The sequence below is a fragment of the Rissa tridactyla genome, chromosome 8, assembly GCF_028500815.1.
Source record: "Rissa tridactyla isolate bRisTri1 chromosome 8, bRisTri1.patW.cur.20221130, whole genome shotgun sequence".
Lineage (NCBI taxonomy): Eukaryota > Metazoa > Chordata > Aves > Charadriiformes > Laridae > Rissa > Rissa tridactyla.
In genome coordinates, this window is record NC_071473.1 from 55,674,505 (window position 1) to 55,692,387 (window position 17,883).

The window sequence follows — 17,883 nt, forward strand, 5'->3', positions numbered from 1 at the left end:
GTGCGCACCTGCTTAAACAGCAGGCTTCACTCTGCACTGCCTACAGCCGCCTCGCTCTGACGTCACGCAGAGCACGATACCAAATTAGACATAGTTTCCCCTGCATCACAACGCCACATCAGCACAGAAAATTTATTATTTCCACATCAGACAAAAAAGCTACTAAAAATACTTTAAAGTATACGCAACCCTGCTTGTTACAAAAAGAAAATAAATTCTTAATTAATTAATGTAAGTTAGCATTTGCTGTTACTGTCAAGCCTGATCAAAAGTATGTTTTATAACATACGTTCAATGAATCACGTAAGCCAAGGTGCAGTCAGAACAGCTACAAAATAACTGGAAAAAGGCTTTACGGAAGGAGCACCATCTTTCCTCGCGCACCGCTGCTGTGAATGATGTCTTCATGAGCCTTCACAACTTTCTCCAGCGGATATTCAGAGCCTACAATGGGTTTCAGCCAGCCAGCTTCTATGCCATCAAGGAGCGCTGTTGCACACTCACGCCTCTCCTCCTGCAGGTAATAAAGACAACATTTACCACAAGGTCGTTATATTTTAGGAAAGTATTGACTATTTAATGCAAGGGTTAAATCAAACTTCACAACACAAAAATATTTTATGATGTTCCAAGATTAAATCAAAACGTAAAGGAATGAACAAACAAGTTACTTCCAGCGAAACTGTGCCTTCATCCCTACAAATGATTTTAACTGGAAATAAGAGAGATGTTGAAACAAACCAACAAAACACTCTTTGAAATAAAAATGCTTCTTACCTCAGTTGCAAGAAACAGACTAACTCCAATTATGCTGGATTCTTTACTCATGGTGTCTCTTGGATTTATCTCAATAGGACCTCTACAGCCCACGACCTGGTACAAACGAGTTAAAAGACAGCGAAGCTGTAACTGTTGAATTGCATTGCTAAATGCACAAACTGAAGTCAGTGACAAAAAGTACTCACCATCACCCTTCCTGCGTAGGACAACAGTTGCAGGTCAGTAGCAAGATTGACGTTAGAGAGCATTTCTATTATTATATCAACTCCTTCCGTCCCCATGTATTCCTATACACGACATAATATGCTATTTAAATCACTCCAATTAGTACTTGGGTGCCACTGTTTATTTCATATGCTACAGATAACAGACATTTTACAGTTTATTGTTTGCATTTTAAATACAGCCTTTATACTAAGACTGACAGCTAATAAGTTTAATTTTTGCATATTTTGATATGCTGAATTACAATATGCTACCGTATTGGAATTTGCGGGAATGCAAGAGGTTCTAAATGCCACTGCCTGTGAAGAAAGCTCAGCTTCTCCAGCCTGGAAAAGATTTTCCTTGTGTAGAAATGAAAAAGGCAGTACGCTACTGCGCCTACATAAATCTGCTTTAAAGAATTTCTGCAAACAACTGTTCACATTTTGTAAGACAAATACATACTGCATCAACTAGCTCTGATCCACGCTTACCTTAATTTTATCAATGTAATTGGCTTCCCTGTGATTAAATGCTTGGTGAGCACCATTTCTCAGAACCATGTTCATGCCTTCCTCGGTGCCTGAGGTACCCAAAACCTTTAAACCACAAGCTCTGGCAATCTGACATGTTGCTATTCCCACCTGAGGGGAAAAGGTAAAAAAAAAAAAGAAATCTTTTTTTCTCTTTCTTTCTTAGCATTTTGAATTTTACATATTCTACCAGCAACTCGGAACTTACCCATTTTAAAAGCTGGCCTTGAAACATTTTTTTTAGCCATAATAGGTAATTTAGATCTTAAAGATAGCCAAATAGTCTTTAAAAAAAAGAAAAGATACTTAGAGGCATAGCAAAGTTTTGTGGGTTTTTTAATAGCTATCAGCATTTGATATAAATCCATGTAGAATGTTGTCTGCCTATTAAAGTTGGGACGTGTATATCTGACACAAAGCCAAGGAAACATAAAATAAATAAGAACTTAAAGACTACATTTAGTTTAAGGAAAAAAAAGAGGCTACGATGCTGAATGTCATTCTAGTATCTCCAAATGAGATCTGAATTCCTCCTCCTGTGAGACTGCCATAATCACCTTTTTGCTGTCTACCAAATAATTAAGGACATTTTGCCCGCTGACAGCAGCTGTTTGGTGCATCAGCAGAAGCTGGGCATCAAAGTGCAGAGTATGGGGGACAAATTCAACTAGAATGTTGTGTGAAAGATCTGAAGTTAGCTTGTCACGTAAAACAAAAGAAAACCATAGTTCCAGTTTCACATAATATTCAGTCACAACTTTATATATCCCAGTATCTCTCCCTGTGCGCCCAGTTGTTAGCCAACAGGCAGAAATATCCCAGAAACGCACCGTTGCTCTGCACCAGTGATTGCTACCCAGAGAAATGAGATCAACTTGTACATATTTTAAAATTACAGCTTCCTGCTATTAGTTTTATCTCAGGGAGACCAGATATAAAACTTCCGCAGTAGCTTCCGACTGCAGCAGCGTGTTCATTACGTGACCCTCTGCATCAGGGGCCTTACACCATCACTCATGCAGCTTCATCACTATTTGCAGTAACAGGCTTTGCTCGAAGCAAAAACTATCTCAAAGTGTCTGAAATAAAACACTCATTTTGTTAATCCATTAATCGATATAAACGTGACCATAAATCACATCGTAGACAAAAGGAGATACAAGGACAGAAAGCAGCATTTCTTGCAACTTGCCTCAAAATACTTACTCCCCCACTCGCCCCATGCACGAGCACACTTTCCCCTGCTTTGGCACGCCCTCTGAAGGGAAACACAGAAAATACTGTCATTAGGATCGCAGCACATAATCATTAAGCGTCAGATTGCGTATACTGACATCAAATCTCACCTTTCACACGGTATTATTTCCAATGTATGTTACGGCTAAACAGGTATAATCAGCCTCTTTGGGAAAACAAGGAGGCAAAATAAACCATATCATTTATGAATTTAAGTAACATGCAATTATGTCAGCATGCAACTTGCAGCAAGTAACAGTCTGGTGCTGAACCTCAGTTCAAGATCTTCACCTCTCACAGATCTTAAAATAAAGCACACTAATTCTCATCATTTGTCCTGCCAAACAAAACCAGATTTCCAGCCCTGAACTCTCACCCAGCTGACACGGAATTCTGGTGTTTACTCGTTATACAGTCCCGCGGCAACTGAACACAGCATCTCCCGGCAGAGGCTCACGAAGGAAAGAAGTGGCTCTGCTCTACAGTGCATTGACGCTTAATTAAGAAATGAAAACTATTCCTGGTTTCCTTCCCCAGCTAAAATACTAATGAGTTCTGAAAAAGAGTTACATGTTTTACTATGTGATACTTATTGAAGAAGCCTTTCCAGGTCTGTTCTTTTAAGAATAAATACTTAACAGGAAAATACAGTCGCTGGCTTCTAGACAACAATTATCTGACAATTCCATCAGCATAACAAATTTAACTCGAGTGTTTTAAACCACTCATTGATACCGCCCCCATTTTACAGGACAAGGACAATGTGGGCTTTAAGATTTTAAATATTCAAAAGCAAAATGCAGAAACTTAGATTTGGCACCTTACTTTTGGAAAAGAGCACGATACGCAGTGAAGTAGGGTATTCCAATGGCTGCTCCTTGCCTAAAGTCCAATTTACCCGACAAAGGGAAGACTCTATTAGCTGCAGCAACTGCATAATCTGCATATCCTCCAGAGATCGTGCCGATGGTAAAAACCCTGTCACCTTTCTAGAAAGGAGGGAAAGAAAACAGAGAAATTAAACATCTCCTTTATTTTTTCCTGAATATACATTAAGAATCTATTCACAGAAGCTTATGCTATTTCTAACAGCTCTCCTATTAAAAATAACCAGTTATATTTGTCACAGAGAAGATTTTTATAAATGCTAATACATACAATCAATGCAACACAAACTATATAATTTCATATACTTAGATTTAAGTGTCATAATTATAACCCCCCGCTCTCCAGCATAACACACAAACCTACTGTCTCATTTAATATTAACCTTAATGAACCTGATCACTGAAGAATTCCATCCACAGATTCCAAATGCAAAACCTCAGAAGCTTTTACAAATACAAAAGCAACATTTGTCAGTTAATTTTGTTTGAATGTGGAAAAGAGATATACTCTTAATATACCCCAAGGTAACCAAAGCTCAAAGGAGCGACTCAGGCGGTGAGGGAGGAAAGGCAGCGTGCCGTACGTATGTGTGCCTGGTCGCCGTCAGCAGCCACAGCTACCGAGGCCCTGGTTTTTCTACTATTTGCACGCTGATCATAATAAACAAACAGCGCGTGGCCTACGCCAGTTTGGTGTGCAGGCATCGGGTATAATGACGGCGCAGAGGGCTGCAGGTCAGCACAGCCGTGTCTCAAGCATTACGAGCAGGCAAATGACGGAGCCTGGCCACTGGTGTCTGCCTGTGGCACACACTGACCTCCGCATCTCGCTCCTGCATTCAGTAAAGAGCATCGCGCTTTCCATAAGAAACAAAACGCACACACAGCAGATAAGAGTGAACTACTGATAAGAAAATACAAAAAAACATGATTCTTCTCTCTAGATACCCAAATCTCTCGTCTCTCCCACAACGGTTACATAAATTCCAAGTCAGGAAACTCCAACACTATTTTAACTACATTTTTCTTGCCTGTCCGAGACCAACAGTCTAGTGACGTGAAAGGAAGAACAGATTTAAAAACGAAATAAATTTCATAGATATCTTTTAGGAAACTGATAATTGCCTTCTCCTGTCCTGAGATTTTCCCCCTGACAAAATCTAAGTAAAATTACTAGACTGGAGTAATAAAGTATTTGAACAGTTTTTATGACAAATATGTAATTTATGGGGTTTTCTAAGTCAGTAACATAAAAGCTATTTCCATTTCCAAAAAAAACTTTACAGAAAATTTTTCAGTTCTGCGTGAAATTATTACCTCAAGCAGGAAGTATCCAACTTCAAATATTTCTGCAATGCCATAAAAACAGTTCTGAACCACAACTTTGTACGCCCGATATCATCGCTTTAAGCAGAGAAACCAAAGTGCCTCTTCCGAGCCCTTTTAACTCTTGAAGGCCAACAGCCCTGAAGTCCTCCCCAGAGTTCCACCTGCAGACTGGATGGCCAATATGATCCTGCTGCAGGCTTCTACCAGTCAATGACGGTGACTTTCCCCCCCGAATAGACTACATGATTATGAGCAATAAAACCAGGAACAGTAGTATAGCAATCATACAAAGAGGATACAATAAACAATAATGAATTAAAATCCAATGTATAAATACCTTGAATGCAGTCACATGCTCCCCAACACCTTCTACTACACCAGCTACATCTGAGCCAGGAGTATAGGGCAACGCTGGTTTTCTAGCATAATTTCCAGAACGAATATATGTCTCAACAGGATTTACCCCGCAGGCATGGACTTTAATTAACACCTAAAAGAAAAGATGCTTCTTAAGCAACAATTAAAAATATTTAGAACTTGAATTCACAGAATAGTATTGTGGCATTTTAACTTAATTCTTAAATAGAGTCAGCAAAAATTCAGTGTTGAGCTGAAACTATTTTCAGGAAATCCTTCATATGGAATATGTAGCCCACACAACAGTAAAAAGCCCACGTTTGTTAAATGCGATGCCTCAGGTAGTACAAATACGCCAATAAAAAACTACGTCTTCAAGACAAAAAGTTTTGTTTTGTATTATTCATTCTGTTTCAAGTGTACCTATTATCAGTCAGTACCATTATTTCAGTTCACAGAACTCATACATACCTGATCTTCTTTTGGATGAGGAATTAAGACATCTGACTGGAGTTTAAGCACTTCAGGGCCACCAAATTCAAAAACTCTGACAGCTCTCATCACACTTCTTGTGGCTGCCATAGTGATCAGAATATCTGTGGAAAAAAAACCACCAAACAATACTATTGTATTGCCTTCATAACTCACTTTACACAGTCAAAATAAATAAAAAAGTCAAACAACCACCTGTCAAGCAACTGACTAAACAGAGCCTCATTCCTGATTTAAATTAGCCAGGGGCAGGGGATGGGGGGGGGTTGGGCTTTTTTTTCCCAAATTTTGCAAAAGGCAGAAAATCAACCCTACCCTTTGCAGAACTTTATGGGTATCAGGAGAATCACATGCAATTAATATATCCGTAGAAGTATTTCTACAGCAGCTCCTGTAAACACTGCACTGCTATCGCATATGCAGAGATGTGCAGCACTTTGGTGAAAAACACTGGCACGTTACTATTACGTTCTGACAAAAACAGCCAGAGCAAGTTACTCCTGACACAGGGAAAGTTACACACAATTCTTTCAGGGATCTGATGGGTTCAGACAGCGGAGTTCCACCAGGCACACAGCAGACAGCTCCCAGACACCGCGAGGTCTTGCTCTCGGCCAGCTCCAGCCGAAGAGCTTTGGGGCTGCAGTCAGAGGTGGACTATTTCATGGAAATGATTACAGCTTTCAGAACTACCTGGCTTAATCATTATATTTTTCCCCTGATACAGTCTGCAAGGCCTCACGCGTCCAGTCGCCTGTCCCAAGTCAGGAGAAGTGTCACTCACGAGGACAGACTCTTAACATCTCCCTTGACAAAAACCTACACTGCGAATTTCTGCAGTATAGGTCGCTTTTATATGTAGCGATAACAAACCAAATTAAAAGCAGACCTCTGTTCTGCGCGGAAAAAACCCGGACCCGGCGGTTTCTGTGAGGAACCCTGCAGCGTGAGCGCTCACGGGGAGGCCGGGCCGCAGCCCCGCTCTCCGCCGGCGGCACGGGCCGGGCAGGCGGCTCCCGAGCGGCCCGCTGGCAGCTGGGCAGGGGAAAGCGGGGCGAAGCGGAGCCCGAGAGCGGGCACAGCCCAGGACCAGCCTCCCCACGCTCCCTCAGAGCCCACCACAGACCAGCCGGGAGAGGGCGAGCGGCGAGAGCGCACCGGAGAGCGGGCCGGGAGGGCCACGGGGGCTGAGTGAAGCAGCGCAATGGACTCCGGCGAGTGCCCGGAAGGACTGAGGGGAAGGGAGCGCGGCGGCCCCAGCCCGCCCGGGGTCCCCCCCCCCCACCTCAGCGCAGCCACCGAGACCGCAGGTCGCGGGGCGGCCGAGAAGCGGAGCCCGTTCCGCCGCCACAAACATCGGCACGGCAGGACGAGAGAGGTCCGTCCCAACTCCGGAGAGGCTCACCGGCTACTCAGGAGGGACAGGCGGCCACAGACCAGTACCGAGGCGAGGGGACGGAGCGGGGCCGCCACCTCCTCAGCGCCACAGGAAGGCCCCGCCGCGGATACACCCCTCAGCGCCTCGCTCCACCCCTCGCCTCTAAACCCCGCCTCTCACTGCCAGACTCCGCCCAAGACACGCCCCCTGGGGGGGCTCCCGTGCCCTCAGGCCCCGCCCCTCGCGTGCCACTCATCGCCAAGCCCCGCCCCTTGCCAAGCCCATCATTGTCAGACCACCATAGCCCCGCCCCTAAAGACGCTAAGCCCCGCCCTGACACGCCCCTTCGTGTGGAGAGGCGGGGTCAACACCGGGGGGCGGGGGCAGTCGGGGGCGTGGCGCGGCGCCTTACGTCGCCGCGCCACGCCCCCCCGACTGCCCCGCCCCCCGAGGTTTGTCCCTGGCGGGCCGCCGTCCAACATGGCGGCCTTCCCTCAGCACAAGGCCCAGCGGCTGGGGCGGGCGGACGGCAGCAGGAAAGGCGGCCTGGACGAAAGGGCGGCTGGCGTCGTGCACCTTTTGAACGGGCGGACACAGTTTTGCACCACCAGCTCCTGCTCCGGCCGCCTGGTCCTGGCGCAGGGCCCCCCCGCGGTGAGGGAGCCCCGGCTCTGGAGTGGGCCGGGCCGAGGCGGGAATATTATTATTCTATTTTCTTTTTTTTATACAACCTCAAATCCAATACCCACCGGTCTAATCCTGTCTCTTCATTGCTAGGATATAAGCAGCGGGGGGATCCCGAAGAAAAGCTGTACGTGGCTCATGGTAACGCACGAGTTGTGTAGCAAAGGTGATGTGGTAAGAGGACAATGCGATACAACTTTTGTATTTATTTAATTTAATGTGCCTAATGTCATGGAAAACACGTAAAACATAAACTTTTTAGGCTTTTCATTGCTGTTACTTAGGTGAAATGATGCTGATTTCAAAATAAACTTCAGGTGTTCTACTTAATAAACTCTTAAGACCCATTTTGAAGAGAATACTTTTAATCCTAATACCAAATTCTCTGCATAGTTGTAAGCACAGCTAATATGAAACTTGTATAATTTCTTCCTGTCTGGCGGCACATAATCTCCACCTCACAACAGCTCAACAAGACGTGGTAGGACTCGATGATCTGAAAGGTCCCCTCCAACCTAGAGAATTCTGTGATTCTATGTCAGTAATTACTGTTGCTTCTAGACAATACAGCAGGCTGTCTTTCAAAAAACAATTTCTGAAAATCTAACGTACAGTGATTCTTATTTTTGCAACCCTTATTCAGAATAAGCAAGAATAATGCTTTCCTAAGCAAGTGATCTTTTCCTGAAGAATTACTGTCAATATAACAAAGTATTTTTCATTTCTGCAGCTTTTTATCTCCTCTTTGTTTTCCCTTCTGGTTGGATTGCCAGCAAGGTATCAACTTGGGACTAGATCTGATTTAAAAGCCTTCCTGTCCAAAAGTAAAAATAAGCTTAATTTCTGTAGGATACTTGCTGGTCTTTGGACAGTGCTGATGTAGTCATTAGCAGACTACGCTAAATGAAAGCTGTATATTCCTTGTCAATACCGAGGTACAAGTGCTGTTTGAAGTTCAGCATGCTCCTAGTAAACATTCTGGGTCAGGCAGCACCTGAGGTGCTTGCTCCAGCAGCAGCATTCCTGCAGGTTGTGGGTCCAGGGTAACATGGTCTTTATCCGGTTCTCCAACAGTTGGAGCCCGACGTACACATTAGTGCAGTAATTGCAACACCTCTTTCAGAATGGGTCAGTTGTGATTCACCAATACTTTGTGTTGTCCTCATTACCTGTTTTGTAAACCGTGGCCATTCTTGCTTTGTTGTTTTGGTCAGCAATTCCAGAAGTGACCAAAATTAATTCCTTTGTTTCCGTTAAAAGCAGATGTGTTGCAGTAAGCATGCCAGTGGGCATGTCCATTTTGTAAGTAATAACTCCTTCAAGACAGTTAAACCTGTCTTGAGTTTACAAATGCCTTGAGCCTAGCTGCTGTGCTAACAGCTTTTCATTTACAGACACCTGAAACTAGTTTTAACAGTGAATCTCTCACATTGCACTTTACTATCTTAAAATCCTTGAAATTAAAAAAAAAAAAATATGCCTAGCAAGGTTCTTTTAGCGTGCTTTCAAAACAGTCTGCTCTCTGCATACATCGCTTAGCTTTGTCTGTCACAAAAAAGAAGCAGTTACAAGCTCAAAAATCTCTCACTTGATTCGTAGCTCACTTTACTGTGTGCATGCGTTCTCACGCGTGCACAAAAAAATCTCCTCCAAAATATTTGTCTTTGTTAGCATTTGCTCTAGCAAAGCAGAGTGTGCTGAAATTTCCACCAGCAAATTTCGGGTCGAGTAGGATGCATTAGGTTGTTGCTGAGAGTAAATACTCATCGTTTTTCCTGTTCCCTTTAGCAGGAAGACAGGATTTTTTAAAGTGTGTGAATTGCGAATGTAAGAAAAATGTCTTTGATTAATTTTTAAACTACTACACTCTACCGTATAGTAAAGCTTTGCTAGTGCAGTATTTGGGACATGAGAAGGGAAGTCGGGATCACGTATGCTGTGTGTTGTGCTTTTCAGCTGTCAGGTCATTTGACCGCACTGTGTTTATTAACCTCAACTATTGGGGTATTTATTTTGAAATTTATTTTTATCCCTTTATCCCCCCAATGCTTAGCGAAAAAGCATCACATGTTGCGAAGTACCTCTTTGCAAGGTTATTGGTACAACACAAATATAATCCCATGATTACACAGTAGTGTAAAACTGGAATTTTGTGTGATCTTTTTTACACACCACTGACAGGTACTTTCTGTCATTTCACGACTTTCACTCTTTGGAGATGAGGGGCCTAATCCTATTCCCATTGGGAGTTTTCCCATCAGCTTCACTGGGAGCAAATCAGGGCCTCAGACTTCATAGACTTAATAGAAAATTACTTTCACTACTGCCCTATTAAATTGAGTTTACAGGAAATTAATGATTTAGATACAGTAAGATAATAATAAAAAAAAACTTAACTGAAAATCTTTTGTTTGATTAATAAGCTTTTTAAGGAACCAAATATTGTAGGAAAGCTTTGGGGCAGTGCTAACGTGCACACATTATTTCAGTCAGTTTGACTTTCTTAACTACTTGTATTCTCGCTGCAAAGCTACCTCTGGAGAATCTGCTAAATTGCTTAGCCTTTTCAGAAACAGAAACCCTTACAAACACCCTCACCGGTATCGCAGGCAGCTAATAATGCATTCTCTGTTACACTGCTTGTCTCGGAGACAAGTCTGTCTAACTCGGCTGCCACCCACAACGGACGCCGATGATGTTGCTGGAGCAGGAGACGGAATTGCTCAGATGGCTGGGACAAGGTGCTCGAGCATAGGAAAGCGTCTGGAAAGGGGTGAGGGAGACACGCTGGAAAAGGGAACATGGGCGCAGGGCGGGGGCCTCCGGGGTGCACACAGCCAGCCAGCACACCGACCTGCAGAGCCCACCCCGGTACGGCAGTGTGGGACTGCGGCACCCTGCTCTCGGGCAGCTGAACTCACCTCGGTGAGCTCTGTGTCAGCACCGCTCACTTCCAGGCCCCGGCAAACGCTAAATAAGTTACCTCAGGTATTTCTGCACAACGCCGCATTGTGCAACGGTGATGGTTTCTGTTTCTCATCAGCTTTAGCACAGCTGTGGTTACTTGAGCATTTTTGTAAAATCTGGCGCACGAATTACAAACTTAGCCATTCAGAAAGACCTCCTTTCAACCTAAAATAAGAACATTTATGAAGGAGATGCTGCATAAATACATTTAAATACTTTTCGATGTTGAAAAGAAAGGAGAGAGTTTTCTTTTATACCATCATGTCTTAAAAAAAAGCATATGAATTTGATTATTTCCTGGAAGATTTTACTGAATATTTTCACTTTACGGGAAAGATGAGAAGAGCTAGACAGGACAGAAGAGTATGGGCAAACAACTGAAATTTCTCAACATAGCGAATTTTTAGTGCTGTGAATTAAGCAAGTGAAAGCAAAGAAGAAGGGGAAGCAAATAGCGCTTATGATTAAATAATCATACAATGAAATAATAAAACTGCCTCAAAGCAACCTTTCTGAAGGGAAGAAAGTAATGTTAGCCCTTAAGATTTCTCTGCATAAAGAGAGCACAGAACAGTAGAGAAATCGTAACAGTAAGCCGTGCAGAATGTCACATACCTTTTTCCACACTCGCAAATCCAGGAGAAATTACCACTACCAACTCGGTCTTCTAGCAGAATTGAGGGGTCTGAAGGCGATTTCTTGAATTTTATGATTATTTCTTATAAATATTTATGTTACTTATTACTTACTAATAATTAGTTACTCTTTTTTTCTCGTCTTGTGGGTTTATGCCTCTAATTTCAACCTCTGTGTTTTTTTATCTTTATAACTCATACAGTAGGCTATGCATTATTATTTGCACTAGGATTAAAATGTGATCAAGTATGTTAGGCCATGAATTTAATCTGCTGAACCCCAGAAAGTTTTCTGAAGTTGAGGAACGTACTTCAGAAACTAAATGTCTTTGATTTTTAAAGAACAGTTAAAAAACACTAAGAAAAGCTGCTCAGGTTTCATCTGATTGCAGTAAAACACTCCTCCTCCCATGCTGCACTGACTGTATCGATTTGGTTGGATGTACAAAGAAATAAACAGGGACGCACACTTTTTCAAGTTTTTAAAGTCTATCTTGCAATGAATTTCTATCAAACCTAATCAGTCTAGCAAATAGAATCAGGGAAATCCATGGAATTTCTACGTATTATGAGCAACGAAAAATCAAAAGCAGATGAACAAACCTGACGGGGAACTCATTTGCTGCATTTTTAATGCTTGTTTCACACACAAGCTATTATTTTCTTTTTTTCCTTTTTTTTTTTTGTAGTAACAGTAGGCACTTGTGGTATTAATATAAATATTTTGGTGTATTTTCCAGATGACAGCACTAGAGAAAGCCACTGGTGACGTTGTGCTCAAGTTTGAACCATTTGTTCTTCATGTGCTATGTCAAGAGCTGCAAGATGCACAGCTTCTGGTAAAATTACATCAACTAACAATGTTACATTGTTGTCCCCTAATATTCCTTGCTGGAAAAGTACAAGTGTTGGCTCCTGAGTAAGCGTTAGCTCTTAGGAGTAATCCCAGATGTGCTGTACGTTTAATAACTAGGGTAGTAAAAGTAATCTGATGAAGAAAACACAGCTTTAAACTTAGTAGAGACTTTGCTGTACTTTTTAGAAAACAAAATTACCCAACTACAATTCCGTGTTTGAGCTGAAGCGGGTTTCCTGGTAAAAAGTTTCTCCCGGTAAGCCTGGGTTGCTCTCGCTGCCTGAAAGCGACGGTTCTTTAGATGTCATTTGGACGCCGCCAGGTCATTTGGTTCCAGTGTTTCAACTGAGTAGTACATTCACCTTCTGCTTTTCCAGAGTGACTCCGGAGAGTAATGCCCGATGGATTTGTTCCTTCATTAATGTAGAAGAGCATTGACGAGCTGCTTTTGTAGTACTGCTGCACTCCTAGCTATAAAGTGCTGCAGGACTGTCTGTGTGGTCACCAGCTCTTCAATAGTACCATGCCCAGAGGGGCGTTAATGTCCTGTCTGCACAAACGGATTAAGATGAGACAATCGATACTGACTGTGGTTCTTTGAGAACCAGCCACAATTTGTGATACTATGTGAGTTTCATCTTAAAAACATTGTAATGGAACTGTTATTGTATTAATCTGGGGAGATGTTTTTGGACAAGTTTTTTTGCAAAACTGAGACTGTAAACTGCGTTGCAACCCATCCATCATTATTTCTGGCTGTGAAAGTGTTGTATAAGACCTGTTTAAGGCATTTATGTGTTCTGCAGCATTCAGTGGCTATCGACTCTGGATTCAGGAACTCTGGTATTACAGTCGGCAGAGGAGGAAAAATTATGATGGTAAGGACTTTTCTACTTACCCATAAGGAATGTAACAAAATCATACTGTTACTGTTAACCTTGATTTTTTACGAGGCACTATCTGCATTGTAAAGTGATTGACAGCTATCACAGGGCATGCTGTAGCTTATTTCTGCCTTAGTTGACAGCAAACTAACCAATTGTTTGGATAAGTGTTGCTTTTCCTGTACCGAACTCCCCATATTATTTAAATAACCTCATAAAGTAAAAAACTTCATTCTAGATAAATCCTTCTCCGTGTGTTTTTAGGCTGTCCGGAGCACGCATTGCTTAGAAGTTCCGTTGAGCCACAAGGGGAAATTGATGGTCTCCGAAGAATATATTGAATTTCTGATACATGTAGCTAATCAGAAAATGGAAGAAAACATAAGGAGGATTGACAGGTTTGTAAGAGCGCACCAATCCTTTTCATGACATCTACATCCAAAAGCGAGACACGTTATGTAAAAAAAACAAACAAACAAAAAAAAACCCAAAACCAGACAACCCCCCTGAAGTCTAAAATACAATTTCAGTTAATTTTTTGAGCTCTGAAGGCTATAAACTGTTTAAGCAAAAACCTATAAACAACATGAGTTTGCAGACTGTTACTGAGTAGGTTTAAGTTCCTTTTTCTAATGATACCAGCATTTGTTATTCTAACACAGTAAGCGTTTCAGGAGTACGCAGATTGCAGGGCATGCTTTACTCTACTAAATGCTTTGTAGAGTTCCCAAAACTGACGATTTCTGAAGACTCTCTGGGTCTTTACATTTGTCTCCAGCCAAGGACGGGAATAAGCAGAAGAGCCAAAGAGCATGAGGGTCTAAAGGACGCTGGAGAGAACCTATGCGCACTCACACCGCTTCGTTCTTTATGTCCATTGAAAATCTCTGCAGTTGTTGTTAACAGTAATTGCTGATAGTAGCAGTCCATCTATCATCAATGCTATCATTCGTCAGCCGGTTAACCTGATACCATTTTGTAGTTTCTGTAAGATTAACAGGGTCTTAATGGCGTGTAAGTAAAGTCAGTACCTGATTTCTGACATACGAGCCCTGCAGAGAGCAGTGGCATGGCATGCACTGGCACGCGTGCTGGTACTTCTCTCTTTTTCTTACAGTATTGGCTAGAACACTTCAACATTAGTAATGATTTTCTTCTCTTAGCACATTTTGATTATATTACAAAACCATTAGTTTCTCAGAGTAGTTTTGCGGATCCTGGGCAAACCTACAAAGATAATAACTATGCACTTGTTTCTTTCTAGATTCTACACACACTTGGAGTCAGCTTTGAAAACTGCCGCCAGCGCAGACCACTCTCCCCGTGAGGAGACAGGGAAGAGTCGCTCTGTGTACACTCGCAGAAGAAAGAGGAAGACCATTCAAGAACGAGACGTAGACGCCTCTCCAAAGGATTGCAATGAGGAATTGGAGCCGGAGGATGATTCAGAAAGCAATCTGGATATTTTTGCTGAAATCACAATATAGACTAAGGCATTTGAAAGCAAATGGCAAACTGAATAATTATTGTAATGCTCTTTGTAAGAGATATAAATATTGCTCTGTTCTAAGTAGTAACACTGTCATGGATGTTTACCAGAAAAACAGGTTAATTAAACAGAATTGCGAGCAGGTTTAATGCCACAGAAGCACAAAGAACAAAACCTTACAATGTTTTGGGGGTTTCTTTAACAGCACTGTTGAATTAACAGTCTTTTACTCTGTCAGTTATCACAGAAATAACTGGTTTGCCTTTGGCCATGTTCTCTGTGGAAGCATTTCACTTCCAAATGCTGGGTTTGGGCCTTCTGATTTTTACAGAGCAGAGAAACTCTAAAAACTGGGTTGTTGTCCTTGAAGGTTCTTAATCCCTGTAGGACCTCTGCAAGACTGTGCCCCAATATCGATGGCCCTTTCAGAATGGCACAAAGCCAGGTATTCTGGCTTCACCAGAAGCAGACTGGTACGACGCCGAGACCGGAGGAGCAGAAGGTACGCGCTGCTCTGCCAGCTCCAGCCGGGTGCATCCAGGATCCGTCGTGGCTGTGGCGCTGGGCAGCGAAGCTGATGCTGGTTTTGCTGTTTTCCTACGTTTCGCTCCATGTCGGGCTCCAGCCCCGCTGTGTTTGTGTGTTCTGCTTCCCTCGACCGGACACCATTAAGTGTTACTGTTCTTTGCATCTGTTAGCCAGCGCCGTGTGCTGCTGGTTCGTTAGCACACTGACTCCGTGGGGTTCATTAGCGCACTGACGTATCGCTCTGCGGCCAGCACCCAGTTCAGTTCCAGCGTTGGGCAGAAAGGCCCCCAAGGTGTGCAGTAACAGGCTCCCACCAGCCTACGAACCACTGACCTGCAATAAATGTTAAATACACAGCAGTGCAATAATTTGTGCATTCCTGTACTGTACCACTGGAAAAGTCACTCCATACTCGTATTTTTCAGAAAAAATAATGAATTTATAAACCTTAGCAACAATGGATGCTGAGCCCTTCCTCTCATGACTGCGTGATGGTGAACTCTGAAAACAAGACCCCGGCTGAAGGAACTGGTTTATTTGGTACTGTGACTCCCGGCTCACATCAGCCGGGAGCCGCCGTTTTTTCCATCACGTCAGCCTGTGTCTTGGGGACATTTTCATTCCACTGTAAAAGTTTGACATACTAGGTGGCAGCTAAAGGGAAAAGTAATCGGGGGCTTTAAATAGCCTCAGAAAGACCTGTTGGGCTGTGTTTCCAGGCACAGGCATGCCAAAAAAAAGAAACCTGAGCCTTCTGTGTTGCTTGTTTGTGTTACTCACCGGCAGCTTGAACGGTTCGGTGCCTTCATCCTGGTCCTGGTGGCCTGAGAGACCCCGGCACCTGGCTGGGGTTTGGGCAGGTGAGAGGCCAACACAGTTCCGTCCTTGCGAGAAGGTTGCAGTCATGTCTAATGCTCAAGGGATCGTGTCTGATGCTGAAGAGCTGCTCGCTGGGAGGCATGACTGCCCTCTGAGCCGAGCTGGACCGAAGCCCGAAGCTCCCATCACCGGGCTGATGGAGTCGGAGAGGAAAAGACAAGGATGGAGAAGGGATTTTGGCACAACGCAGACCCGTGAAGTTAAACCCGCAGCCCGAGGTGCGCGGATGCACAGTCATCCCAAACACCCAGGCCCAGGTCCGTCCTCCAGCACAAACGACAGGAAAGCTCCACAGCACCACTTCAGCCCTCTCCAGTTACTCAAGTGAAGGAGATACAATTGCCCTTCCATGCTCCTGTTTTTCCCTTCTTGTGGAGCCCATTGTCTGGCTGTCCCTGTCCCTGTCCCCACTGGCAGGGTCCCACCCCAGCTCACCCCTCACCGCCCGGGGGGCAGCTCCTACCTGCGGAGGGGGCAGCAGGGAGTGGGTTTCAGATTTTCTGGAGCAGCGTGACCCATCTCCCACGCTGGCGTGGTCCCCGGGGGCTCTGGCCCAGCCCAGCAGCGATGGCTGCAGGTGCCAGCACCGACCCTGTACGGGTGCCACAGGCTCCGCGGCAGCCAGAGCGTGCCCCGCGCCCGGGAAGATACAATTCAGCACCGAAAAAGCAGCGATGCAACAAAACTGCATCGGACTTGAACCCCAGCCCAAAGAGTCCATATTTCTGGGACAGAGGCGGTGGTTTCGGAACTCAGAGGTTAATTTCCAGCCGCGTGCAGGGGCGAATGCCACCACAGACACGCGCTTTGTGCATAAGCCAGGACTTCAGTGTGTTCGCAAGGGCAGAGCTATGGGGCCATGTATTGGGAGTATTCAGTGCAACTACCTCATTTTGGGGGAAGCTTCTTTTTTCTTTTAACTTTTTTTTTTTTTAATTCAATGCAGGCACTACAATAATGGCCCAAACCTTTACAGTGTGTAACAGCATGTACAGGATTTACGTTCTTAGAAATACGGTTTGTCAGAAACTGCTGTGTGGTATGATCCCGCCTTCCTCTTAAAAATCACAGCAAATTCAGGGAGATTTTTTGTCAGTCTAAAGTAGAAAGGTTACCCTGACTATTGCCATCCTGTTACTTTATGCCTGCTCACTCCAATTACTGAAGACTGTTGGGAACCTCACACAAAAAACCAAAACAAGACCCTACAACAAGAAAAATAAACTGTTGTGTGATTCCCAGTGAAAGATTAGGGAATCGTGTTACTTCACTGCTTAACATACTGAACAGTTTTCGCAAGGCTTTTCTGAGCTTTTTAGCTGTCCGTGAGCGCTGGCGCCGCCCTCCCCTGGTACCTCTGCCCAGAGCAGGGACGGCCACGCTTCACCCAGCCTCACCCCAGCTTCACAACTTCCTTTTGAGCCCAATTTTGTCAAGCTGTGTTTTATTTCCAGCTCCTATAGCATCCGGTTACGCGTCCAGTGAAATACCCAGCTGCGGACTGCAGGCACACCCTGGGCAGAACCAGCCCCGTGGCCACGCGCAACTGAAGGCAGCAGCTTCCCAGTAACTCCGGGCTTCACGGCAGCAGAAAAAATTACTGATAAGCCACAAGATTCCTAAAATTAGCAAATCTTTACCATTTGTAAGTGTGCTTAGCCACTTGATTAACAAAAAGGTATTTTCAGCCCAATTTTCATATTTTGTTTTGCTATGTTAAAATATTGGGACATTCAAAATTACAGTTTTGTTCACTTTGCATTCA

General features: G+C 43.8%; 2 protein-coding genes across 5 annotated transcripts; one reads left to right on the plus strand and one right to left on the minus strand.

The window, feature by feature from the left end:
• Positions 1 to 118: 118 nt before the first annotated feature.
• Positions 119 to 7,335, minus strand: CRYZ (crystallin zeta). 3 transcript variants are annotated; one of them, XM_054212374.1, is made up of 9 exons: positions 7,224 to 7,335; positions 5,798 to 5,922; positions 5,307 to 5,459; positions 3,579 to 3,742; positions 2,724 to 2,775; positions 1,479 to 1,628; positions 966 to 1,067; positions 778 to 873; positions 119 to 514 (listed from the first exon to the last, which is right to left on the minus strand). In XM_054212374.1, exons 2-9 carry the CDS (start codon positions 5,906 to 5,908, stop codon positions 353 to 355), a joined length of 990 nt encoding a protein of 329 aa, XP_054068349.1. In that variant the 5' UTR covers positions 5,909 to 5,922; positions 7,224 to 7,335; the 3' UTR covers positions 119 to 352. The 3 variants fall into 3 exon arrangements, with proteins under 3 accessions (XP_054068349.1, XP_054068348.1, XP_054068350.1); XM_054212373.1 differs by having other exon boundaries at positions 7,104 to 7,317; XM_054212375.1 differs by lacking the exon at positions 966 to 1,067 and having other exon boundaries at positions 7,104 to 7,320.
• Positions 7,336 to 7,648: 313 nt separating this feature from the next.
• Positions 7,649 to 17,470, plus strand: TYW3 (tRNA-yW synthesizing protein 3 homolog). 2 transcript variants are annotated; one of them, XM_054212842.1, is made up of 6 exons: positions 7,649 to 7,850; positions 7,974 to 8,054; positions 12,223 to 12,321; positions 13,145 to 13,216; positions 13,487 to 13,620; positions 14,487 to 17,466. In XM_054212842.1, the coding sequence occupies exons 1-6, from the start codon at positions 7,677 to 7,679 to the stop codon at positions 14,707 to 14,709; spliced, it is 783 nt and encodes a 260-aa protein (XP_054068817.1). In that variant the 5' UTR covers positions 7,649 to 7,676; the 3' UTR covers positions 14,710 to 17,466. The 2 variants fall into 2 exon arrangements, with proteins under 2 accessions (XP_054068817.1, XP_054068816.1); XM_054212841.1 differs by lacking the exons at positions 7,649 to 7,850; positions 7,974 to 8,054 and adding an exon at positions 9,196 to 10,868 and having other exon boundaries at positions 14,487 to 17,470.
• The last annotated feature ends 413 nt before the right edge of the window (positions 17,471 to 17,883 follow it).